The sequence below is a fragment of the Narcine bancroftii genome, chromosome 1 (genome assembly GCF_036971445.1).
Source record: "Narcine bancroftii isolate sNarBan1 chromosome 1, sNarBan1.hap1, whole genome shotgun sequence".
In the NCBI taxonomy this organism is placed as follows: Eukaryota; Metazoa; Chordata; class Chondrichthyes; order Torpediniformes; family Narcinidae; genus Narcine; species Narcine bancroftii.
The window spans coordinates 296,121,150-296,133,451 of NC_091469.1; the positions used below are offsets into that span (position 1 = coordinate 296,121,150).

The following is a 12,302-nucleotide window of genomic DNA, read 5'->3' on the forward strand; positions in this document are numbered from 1 at the left end:
TATATATATTTTAAAAAAATAACAGTAAATAGTGCTTGAAAAGTAAGGGGGTGTCTTTGGTTCATTGATTATTCAGGAATCTGATGGCAGCAGGGAAGAAGCTGTCCTTGTCCTGCTGAGTGTTTGACTTTAGGATCCTCTATCTTTTTCCCCAATGGTAGCATAGTGAAGATGGCATGGCCTGGGTGGTGGGGGTGTTTGAGGATAGAGGGTGCTTTTTGAAGACACTGCCTCGTATAGATGTCCTCAATGGAGTGAAGTCTGGTGCCTGTGATATCACAGGCCGAGTTAACAACCCTCTGGAGTTTTTCCTTTTCCTGAGAGTCGGCGCCTCCATACCAGAGAGTGATGCAACCAGCCAGAATGCTCTCCATGGTACACCTGTCGAAGGTTACGATAGTCTTCAGTGACATACTGAATCTCCTCAAACACCTCACAGTATAGCTACTGGTGAGCCTTCTTTGTGATTGCAACAACACGGAGGATCCAAGCCAGATCCTTGGAGATGTTGACACCCAGGATTATGAAGTTCTTGATCCTCTCCATTACTGAGCCACAATCATCTCCTTGGTTTTGCTGATGTTGAGTGCAAGTTTGTTGTCATTACACCATTCAACAAGCTGATCTATCTCCCTCGTATATACTTCCTTGTTGCCTTTGTGATTCTGCCGACAACTGTGGTGTCATCAGCAAACTTGCAGATGACATTGAAATTGTGTATGGCCACACAGTCATGGTGTATAACAAGTAGAACAGTGGGCTAAGCACACATCTTTGGGGTGCGCTTGTGTTAATAATCAGTGAGGAGATGTTTCCAATTCGTACTTACTGTGGGCTTCCAATGGGAAAGTCAAGGATCCAGTTGCAGAGTGGGGTACAGAGGCCTAGAGTTTGTAGCTTCTTGACCAGCACTGTAGGATTAATGGCACTGAAGGTTGAGCTATAGTCTATGAAGAGTAGCCATATGTATGAATTGCTATTTTCCAGGAGACCCAGAGCTGAGTGGAGATCCAGCGATAATGCATCTGCTGAGGACCAATTCTGATGATAGGTGAATTGCAGTGGGTCCAGATCTTTACTTAGGTCCATGTTCATTCTGCCCATGACCAGTCTCCCAAAGCACTTCATCACAATAGAAGTTTGTGCAACTGGGCAACAGTTGTTGAGGCAGCTCACACTACTCTTCTTGGGTACTGGGATGGTTGATGCCCTTTTGAAGCAGGTGGGAAACTTTGACTGCCACAAAGAGTGGTTGAAAATATTCATGAACAATCTGGCCAGTTGGTCGGTACAGATTTTCAGTACCCTGTCAGGTACACTGTCAGGGCGTACACCTATATTTTCATTTATACTAAGTGTCAGCCTTCCCTGTCAGTTCTTATTGTCATATCCAGTACAACCACTCCCCTTAAGACATTGATCTCTCATATTGCTCTCCACCACGCTATTGTAGCAACTTTGGAGTTCATTAAGGTGTGCTTAAACCCAGAAAATTGCTCATACTAGGTTCTGCATTCCTGTCCTTCTGCCACTGTTGCATCCAGAGTTGGAACAGTAAAAGACAGGCGGTTACCACATGCTGTACAAAAGTGTTGGAGAAATTCAGCAGGTCACTCAGCAAGTTCAGAAAGTTAAAGGCAGTCAAGGTTTTGGGCCTGAGCCCTTCTTCACTCACCAAAACTTTTTTCCAACACTTCTGTGTAGGCCACCAGACCTCAGAATCTGCAGATTTTCTTGTTTACCTGTTTACCATGTACTTTCTTTTGGAATTTTTTCCAATTCCTGCAGACATAGTTTGATTAAAGCACCTGAATATGTTTTTTTTTAAATATATAATTTTTAATTATTGTGTCATTCTGAAGTCTAATTAAAGAACCTAAAATGATTTACCATTTTATTATGGAATTAGCTGCTTTATTAGTAAATTAAAACATAAATCGTCTATTTACTTTTAAAATGTATCTTTTAGTCTCCTTGAGCCCTATAAAAGAGGTTGATTTTTTTTGTCAGTGTCCTCAAATTATTAATTTCACCATCAAGATTAAAGCTAATTACACCACTCACATCTTGACTGCAAACTCTGTTTATCCTTAACATTATTAATTTTACTAAATAGTCGCTTTTGTGGGGAGTAATTTATATCAAACAAGATCATTGTAAATCTTTGGCATTCGGTGAAAGCAACAATTTATCACAAAATGCATCGTGTTTTAAGATAAATAGCACAACACGTTCGGAATTGTTGATCCCACAGCATATTCTGTAAGCAAGATGCCTCACTTTAAGGTACAATAATGGAATGATTACATTTCTGGGTGAGAGAACCTGAGACTTGAACTCACCGTTCAGTGAGGTGATCATTACAGCTGGGGTGTTCATATTCTGTCAATTGAGTACACCTGAAATGAAAAGCAAGATGTAATTATAACAGCTATGAAACAATCACATTGAATTATAAAAAGATGGTTCATAATGCTCTTCAGAGAAGAAAATTAGTGGTCTGACCTCATTTGACCTCAATATATCTCCAGGCTCCCACCAATATTGTTGACACTTAACTGTAAAATGGTCAAGAGCTACTGAGAATGGACAATAATTGCTAGTGATCCCAATACCCCATGAATGAAGTAAAAAAAATATTCACACCAATAAGCATAATCTCACGCCTTAGACGAGAAATTTTTATCGGAAAGATTTTGCATTCCTATTGATCACTTTGGTGTCTTTCATTATCTCAGAGTGTGTTTCATTCATAACGTATTGATTAGCTGAAGTCATTGTTGAAATATGGCAGGTTGATATGCAGAAAACTAGAAACTAGAATTGCAGTAGCTTTGTGAAGAATAAAAATTAATAGAGATCATCAGAACCAAATGATTTTCACAAAATTTATTTCTTGCACGGCACCATAATCTGCAAGCCGCTGGAGAATTTTTTTTCTACAAACTAAGTCAATGTCCTTCCCTGCTACATAAAATCAAAGTTTTTAATTGTCTCTAAACTTGAATGTTTTGAATGCTTGGCCTGCACGATCAGGGTAGCAGTTGGTGTAGTGCTATTCTGCCAGCGACCTAGGTTTGAATCTGGTGCAGTCTGTAAGGAGCTTGTACATTCTCTTGCATCTACGTGAGTTTCCTTTGGATGCTCCGATTTCCTCCCACCCTTCAAAATGTTCGGGCACATCAGTTAATTGGGCATAACTGGCCAGCATTGGCTCGTGGGCCAGAAGAGCCTATTACTGCATTGTACCATTAACTTAAATTTAAAATAAGGATTTCTGGCACTGCAGGGTACTTATCCCAAAATAAATTTTCACACCTTAGGAAGCTATCCCTGCTCTAACATGACCACAAATGGGTCAGATCAGTAATACTGGGTGGACAGGGGTGATTTCTATCTATAATTTGTTGATGATCAAGAGAGTAATTTAACCGAGGGTTTACTTGGGCAGATTTCTCGCTGGAGCAGTTATTTTCTTAAATTTGTGTTAAAGATGATGAGGTTGCTGATGTACAGAAAAATGTAAAACAGCTATTCAATTTCTACTCTTCAAAGACAGCCTGAGGAAAAATAAGAGAAAGAACTTTGGGTTATTCCTTGGAACACGGGTAAATTCATTGAATATCTCATTATTTGTTTTATTATAATATTTACATTTCAGATTTATTGTCAGAGTACATACATGTACAGACAGAGTACAGACAACTTGAGATTATTTTACCATCAGGTGAGACTGATGTTAATGATTTATAAAGATGACTTGCTCGAAATTGACTGGTAAGTTGAAACCTGTATTTGATTGACTCTGGTTTCGAAGCCATTCTGAATAGATTCAAAGTGAGTGACAAATGATTTTTGTACATCTTGGAAGGAGATGACACCAGCAGGAGCAATAGTCCCATTCTTATAAACTCTGAGCAGTGACAAAAAAAATCTTTAAGCAACCCTGCCAGGGCGAACAAGCGAACACAAAATGCACCTTTTCATGAAGAATCACTTGAAAAATTTCAACAAATCTGAAAAAACAACCAACTGAAAAACCTCACAAAGATAAGCGTATACAGAGCCGTTGTCATACCCACACTCCTGTTCGGCTCCGAATCATGGGTCCTCTACCGGCACCACCTACGGCTCCTAGAACGCTTCCACCAGCGTTGTCTCTGCTCCATCCTCAACATTCATTGGAGCGCTTTCATCCCTAACGTCGAAGTACTTGAGATGGCAGAGGTCGACAGCATCGAGTCCACACTGCTGAAGATCCAGCTGCGCTGGGTGGGTCACGTCTCCAGAATGGAAGACCATCGCCTTCCCAAGATCGTGTTATATGGCGAGCTCTCCACTGGCCACCGTGACAGAGGTGCACCAAAGAAAAGGTACAAGGACTGCCTAAAGAAATCTCTTGGTGCCTGCCACATTGACCACCGCCAGTGGGCTGATATCGCCTCAAACCGTGCATCTTGGCGCCTCACAGTTTGGCGGGCAGCAACCTCCTTTGAAGAAGACCGCAGAGCCCACCTCACTGACAAAAGGCAAAGGAGGAAAAACCCAACCCCAACCAACCAATTTTCCGCTGCAACCGTGTCTGCCTGTCCCGCATCGGACTTGTCAGCCACAAACGAGCCTGCAGCTGACGTGGACATTTACCCCCTCCATAAATCTTCGTCCGCGAAGCCAAGCCAAAGATGATGTGCAATAGCTACCCAGCTTTCCTAAAAGAAATTATTTCCAAAATCTTGTCAAACTTTCTCCTCCAATAGATGATGGGAGAACTGGAGAAACAGTTAAAAGGTGCCATCTGTAAGGAGTTTGTATATTCTCCCCATGATGTTTTCTCCAGATATTCCAGTTTCATCCCATCCTCCAGAAATGAACAGGATTTTCAGTTCAGTGGGTGTAATTGGGTGGTAGTTTTTCAATGGACGAAATTACCTTCTCATGTGTTGTAAATTTTCTTTTAATTTAAAATTTTGAGAAAAAAAAAACTAATTGGAGGGAAGGAAGTCGTGTTAGAGTGAAAAGTGAAAGCACAAAAATGCTGGAGGAACTCGGCAGATCTCGCAGCATCCATAGGAGGTAAAGAGATATAACCGACGTTTCGAGCCTGAGGCCTTCCTCAAGGAATGAGCAAAAAGCAGGCAGAGGTCTGAATTAAAAGGCTGGGAAGAAGGAAAGAAAAGACATGGGGAGGAGTTTAGATCAATAGAAAAAAAGATGTTAATTGGATATGGATGGGTCACAGGAGAGAAGAAAGGTGAGAATTGATGGGGGGGGAATGTTTTTAGCTTTGTGGTAACAGCTGGAGGAAAGTAGGAAGAGAGAGAGAAAGAGACATAGGGAAAGATTGGGGAGGGGGTCTAATGGAAACTGAAGGTGTCGACATTAATGTCATCTGGTTGGAGGCTGCCAGAGAGTATACAAGATGGAAATCGGAGTAGGTAAATGAGAGATCATAACAGTGGAAGCAGATAGAGGTGAAGGTTACCTAAAGTTGGAAAATTCACTCTGTCCAGGAGGAAAATGATGTGTTGCTCAAGGTTACATTTAGCCTCACCCTGGCAATGGACAACGAAGATTACAAGCTTATCTGTGTGGGAACGGTAAGGGAAATTAAAATGAAGAGCAAGCAGGAGTTTTAGCTTGGACCTCCAGGCAGAGCTCAGGTATGTGGTCTTACTGATGTGGAGGAGACCACACCAAGGACATTAATTTTGTTCAACACCTTGTTACCAGAATTTCACATTTGCTTTTGGAATGAAGATGCCTGTCAATAGCAATTTCTTGATCGATTTAGGATTGGATTTGAACGTGGTCACCTCCTGGTGAAAGTACAAATTAATCTGGCCTATTTCACACTGATTTCTGTTGACAATTCCTTTCAGTATTTTCCAGCTTGAATGTTTTTTAGGAAACTATGTCAACGTTTGCCAAGGGAGATGTTATCAAAATCGACGATGCAGCTATTTAGATAAAGAACTAATAGTTGTGGCAGATCACATATTCTGGTTACTTGGTGAAAAGGTATTGAACAGCTAAAAAGCCTCCTGACTGCTTACAGACTAATGAGATCGCCTGAGATCCACAGCTTCTCACTCGGACAAGTAGCAGCATTGGATTATGACTGCCGCAAATGCGGAGGTGAGCGTGGTGCCATTTCCAAACGTGAATTTGAGTAAAATTAATACATTTCTGTGTCTTTTGGATGACTGGAGAAAAATGGTGTAGTTTTAGGGGTGGTTTTAATGGGAATAAAAGAATGCCATTCTTCACAATCACTTCCCAGCTTTCCAAAGGACAAATAATGCATTTACTGGGAGGGTTGCAGTTCATATTTTGTGTTAACATATCTCCAAGGCACAAATAATATAAACATGGGAATATTTAAACCTGACAAAATAGTGATTTTTAAATATTCTAGTCAAGTGCAAGAAATTAATATCAGATGTTATTAACCATGTACATTGAAGCTGAAATCAGGATCCAAAGTATCGCCTTGTAGAATGCCTCTCTTGTGCCAAGTTGTGATACAATTTGATGAGGACATTGTAACCGCAGGAAGTTTTATCATTGTTTGGCCGGTGAATAGATGGGTTTATAAAATGAGTCTGTAGTATTAAATTACTAAGAGTTGATAGGAACCCATCTGAAATGTCTCGCCTGCCAGTGCCTTCTACACGCAAATGATTGACCTTCATTTAATTTTTATTCTTCCCAACACAAAAATCCCAAGACATTGAAAGCTTAGTGTTACCCAAATCATTATACTTCACTCAATCTTCAAATTTGAGGAAATATATTGGAGATTTGTCTTACAATATCTTTTGTTCATGCATGTATGTGTTCTGGGCTGTAAATTTTGAAAGCAGTGAATGCCAGTGCCACATGCGAGGTTAAAATCTTGCTCTGGAGTCAACTGTAATGACATTCCATGGATCAGGCCACACAAGGAGATATTGCAAGTCTGGTTTGCAAGAATGCCCAATAAGTTATTATTGATATTTATATTGTATCATCTATTATATAAATTTTTTTCAGCTTCTTTCCCCAAAAAATGGTTCCGAAGTATTGTTAAAAGTTGATTTATGGTCATAATGTCACCTGTGGTCTGGAACTGCCCAAATTAGAGGCTGTATTCCCCATGGTCTCCCGATGAATACAGCTCCACAAATACTTCATTGGCAGTGTAGCCCCTGAGTGGGGTTAGAGGTGATGAAAAGATGTAGATAAATGCCAGGCCATTTTTTTGGATGGAATTGTGATCTTAATCTGCTAATCCTTCCTCTCTTCCAGGGGTTGAAATCTATTTTCTGCTATTTGGATCAGGATCAAGCATTGTTCTTCATTCAGGTTTATGTAGTCCCACTGATATTTCTGATGGTTTTAATCATTGGGCTAACTTTGAACAGCCTGGTCCTGTGGGTTATGATCCGCCAGACCAGACCTTGGAACCGCAGCACCTTGTTTCTCTGCAACCTGACAATAGCAGACACCATGTGGATCCTGACCCTCCCCTTCTTCATTCACTACCACTTCTGCAGGCTGCACTGGGTTTTCAGCAATGTCATTTGCAAGATCATGAGGTGCATGTACCATACTTGCTTCTATAACAGCATCTACTTTGTGACGTGCATCAGCCTGGACCGCTACCTGGCCATTGTCCATCCTTTGCAATCATTCTTCTTGCTGAACATGCGGCAGTCCTTGTTCGTGTGCGTTGGAATCTGGGTGCTGTCTGCAATAGTCAGTATCCCCTCCGTCTTCATGACTTTTGTCATCCCTTGCTCCAGCAACCAATCCGTTTGCACCCTCTACATCTTCTCCTATGGCACTGGCAAGACATTGCCCTACTCGGTGATCAGCACAGTGACTGGCTTTGTCCTCCCCTTCATGGCCATCTACTATTGCTACTGGAGCTGCACCAGAGAGCTCAAAAGGCATAACTTGAAAAGTGTTCAAAAGAAGAAGAAGCTCTTCAGGCTGATGTATTCTGTCCTGATCATTTTTAGCCTCATGTACCTGCCCTATCACCTCATTAGGAATGCCTGCATCACCATTAGAGCCATGAGCAACAATCAAACCAGATTGATCAACAGCTTGGATGCAAGCTTCTCAATGGAAATGGCCATCTGTAGCTTAAACACCTGTGTCAATCCTTTCTTTTATTTTGTAACAAATGGCAACGCTAAGAATTCTTTAAGAAAAACCCTTTACGTTTGTTGCGGGGAGACCAAACAGCAGGTTCGGCTCAAAGTGGCTGCAATTCACCCACTCTAGAGGGTTTGGCATCCAGGATGTTTTTGCACATCTTGTATCACACATTAATCATTTGTCACCATGGAATCCAAGCCCTTTACAAAAGTCCGTGGTACAATGTGACCAGAAAGATATTTGCCCATTTTCCACATGGTTAACTTACTTTGAATGCTTTCCACTGCAAATATATATTTAACATCTCTCTGGCAGTTGATAATGACATTTCTCTTAATTAAACATTTCTGTCTAAATACCAAGTTTTCTCTGACATGTTTGATCTGCCAGTCATTTTATTTTATTTGGAATAATTAGCCAATGAGATGGTATTTTTAATATTAAAGGGCATCTTTCAATCAGCAGGATGTATAAAAAAATAAAAAAGTTTAGAACTATCCTTTAAGATCTATTTATTGGAATCTACATTGCCCTCCATAATGTTTGAGACAAAGATTTTTTTTTCCTTTATTTGCCCCTGTGCTCCACAGTTTAAAATTTGTAATCAAACAATTCACATGTAATTAAAGTACACAATCCAGATTTTATTCAAGGTTATTTGTATACATTTTGGTTTGACCATGTAGAAATTACAGCACCTTTTATATACATATTCCCTTTATTCCTGGGCACCATTATGTTTTGGGCATTTGGCTTCATGGGTGTTTGTGATAAATCAGGTATATTTCATTGCTTCATTGGTGCAGGTATAAGAGATGTAGGCTTGCTTCAAAGTTTTTGATCACCTTTGGAATCTGTAGTTGCCGGTTTTCTACATGAGGACCAGAGATGTGCCAATGAACATCAAAAAAGTCATTATGAGGCTGAAAAACAAATAATACAGTAATAGCCATCACCCAAATGTAAGGATTGCAAAAATTAGCAGTTTGGAACATCATTAAGAAGAAAGAGCGTACTGGTATTTCAAGGAAGATCTCCACTGCTGATGACCGAATAATTCTCATCATAATGAAGAGAAATAATCCCCAAATGTATGTCCGACAAATCAGAAACACTCTTCAGGAAGCAGGTGTGAATATTTCAATGACTACTATATGGAGAAAACTTTATGATCAGAGATACAAAAGTTATGCTGCAAGATGCAAACCATTAGTTAGCCACAGAAATGGTGGCCAGATTACAGTATGCCAAAAATATTTACAAGAACCTGCAGAATTCTGGAAAAATGTCTAGTGGACAGATAAGACCAAGGTTAACTGTATCAGAGTGATGGTAGGAGTAAAGTGTGGCGGCATAAAGGAACAGCCCAAGATCCAAAGCATGCCACGTTTGCCATGGTTTGCATCTTGCAGTGTAGCCTCTATATTTTTGTTCATGAAGTCTTCTTCAGACAGTGGTCATTGACACATCCACACCTGCCTCCTGATCAGTGTTTTTGATCTGTCGGCCTGGCATTTGAGGATTTTTCTTCATTATATGAAAATTCTTCTGTCATTAGGTCTTCCTTGGCCTACCAGTCCCTTTGTGATTTCTGAGCTCACCTGTACACTCTTCTTAATGATGTTGGCACTACTCAGGTTTGTTTTATTCTTGTTTTTCAACCTCATCATGGCTTCTGTTGACTTTCATTGGCACAACTCTGGTTCTTGTGTTGAACAATAGCAACTACAGACTCCAAAGGTGATCAAAAGTTTCAATGCAAGCCTGGCTTTCTTATACCTGTACCAATGAAGCAATTAAACATAAACAAACACTCATAAATATAATGAAGCCAAATGTCCCAAACATCATGGTGCCCAGAAATAAGGGGGACTATGTAATAAAAGAAGTGTTGTAATTTCTACATGGACAAACAAAAATGTGTACAAATAACCTTGAATAAAATTTGAAATGTGCACTTTAATTACATGTGAATTGTTTGATTACAAATTTAAAACTGTGGAGCTCAGGGGTAAATAAAGGAAAAAAAAAAGTCTCTCCCTAATATTATGGAGGGCATTGTACTTACAGTACAATCTGCTAAAACCTAGGTAGCCACTCATCTTTTCTACAAAATATATTTGTCGTCAAAATCTCATAATCCCCATGCATCCTTTCTGTTCTGTTCTCCCAGTTCCTACAAAGAAGAAAACCATTCTAGACAATCCTGACACTCAACAAGATCTTAACTGATCTGCATTTAAGCTTCATTCATAGGACATCATTCCACCAAACACTTGAAATTTTATATATATATATATATATACCTAAAAAAAACCTTCCCTGCCACAAAACCCTCCATTTTTCTTTCATCGATGTGCCTGTTAAGAATTTCTTAAATACTCCTATTTTTCCATTCTCTACCACCACCCCTGCCAATATATTCCAGCTATTCACAACTCTAATGGCTCATAGAACCATTTCACCACTTACAGCACAGAACAGGCCAGTTCGGCCCTACTAGTCCATGCCGTAGCAAATCCCCACCCTCCTAGTCCCACTCAACTAAACTTTCTTCCCTTCACTTTGTACCAATGTCCTCTGATGTTTGTTATTCCTGCCCTGGAAAAAAGGTGCTGGCTGTCTACCTTAACTATGCCTCTCATAATCTTGTAGACCTCTATTAAGTCACTGCTCATCCTTCACACTCCAGATCGAAAAAGCCCTCGCTCTTCTAACCTTAGCTCATAAGACATATTTTCCAATTTAAACAGCACCCTGGTAAATATGCTCTGCACTCTCTCCATAGCTTCCACATCTTTTCTGTAATGAGGTAAACAGAACTGAACACAATATTCTAAATGTAGTCTCACCAGAAATTTATAGACCTGCGACATCACCACATGTGTCCCGAACTCAATCCCCCAGTTAACAAGGCTCAGCATCCCAAAGGCTATCAACCTACACGGCAACCTTGAGAAATCAATGGATTTATATCCCAAAATGTTCTTCCATACTATTAAGTATCCTACCATAAACCATGCACTCTGCCTTCAAGTTTGACCTTACAATATGCATCACCTCACACTTACAGATTGAACTCCATCTGACACTTTTCCACCCAACTCTGCCTCCTGTCAAGATCCTGTTGTAACCTATCCACAACTCTAACAATCTTCGCATCATTCACAAACTATAGGAAGTCCTGAAACATGCCCTGGTTGGTTTAAAACAAAATCTCCCCTTAATTCTTCTATCCTCATGCAATATTTTCTCATCCCAAATTTTTATAATGCTAGTGTTATTTTGGTGAGTTTGTCTGTACCCATTCTAGATCAAATGTATTCTTTCTGAAGTACAATGCCTGGAATTGATTATTATAACAGAGGATGGGGTTAAATCAAAGCATCACCCAATAGCTGCAATACTTATACCTCTTTGGTATTAATTTCTTTCAGATAATCTTTGAAGGGCCTATTTAGTTTTAATGAATTTGCCTTCCCCTTAGTGCTTATCCCAAATGTTCTGTACCACATCTAGGTTCGACACGTGGATGGATGCCCATGCTAGTGTTTGCAGCAGTGGGGGAAGAATGAAAATTGCATGAGGTTCTTCCTATCTTTGTGGATCAACATCATACAAGGTCTTTCCTTTCTTAATCAAAGTCTTGATAAATATGGTAAATAACTGAGGCGAATAATCTTTATCATGGAAAATGTCATATTAGTATTAAATTCAGTCACCATGATTACACCATGATATATCAATTAATGAAGTAAAATAAAAGATAATTTGTCTCTGATGTTTTATGAAGGGATTTAAATTATCACTTATTCTTAATAACTGGGAAATTATAGGTCCAAAATTGTGATAGGACGCACAAGGTAGAGTGTAAGAAATTATTTATAGTAGAGATTAGTGCTGGGACCTTTGTTGTTTCTCATCTGTATATAGATGCCTTGGATTAGAATGTAGGTTGCATGTTTGTAAAGTTTGCAGACAACATAAAAATTGGTAGAGTCATAGATTATGAAGAAGGTTTCCTAAAGACAGAGTAGGGCATGGGTCAGATGGAAAGTTGGACGGCGTGGGGGCACATGGAATTAATTGAGACATGAGGACATGCACTTTGGGAAGTAATATTCTGATCGGACACATAGAGAATGTCAGGAACCTTG

At 39.8% G+C, this 12,302-nt stretch overlaps 2 protein-coding genes across 2 annotated transcripts in view; both read left to right on the plus strand.

Annotated features, from left to right (window-relative positions):
- Nucleotides 1-11,828, plus strand: part of LOC138746671 (anoctamin-5-like) — a 159,699-nt gene extending 147,871 nt beyond the window's left edge. Inside the window, exon 23 of the mRNA XM_069904970.1 lies at nt 11,665-11,828. The gene's annotated coding sequence lies outside the window, so the exon portion shown is untranslated. The remainder of the gene's footprint in view (nt 1-11,664) is intronic.
- Nucleotides 5,559-8,271, plus strand: LOC138757111 (P2Y purinoceptor 1-like). Its single transcript, XM_069923934.1, has 2 exons — nt 5,559-5,597; nt 7,288-8,271. Exons 1-2 carry the CDS (start codon nt 5,559-5,561, stop codon nt 8,269-8,271), a joined length of 1,023 nt encoding a protein of 340 aa, XP_069780035.1.
- Nucleotides 11,829-12,302: the final 474 nt, after the last annotated feature.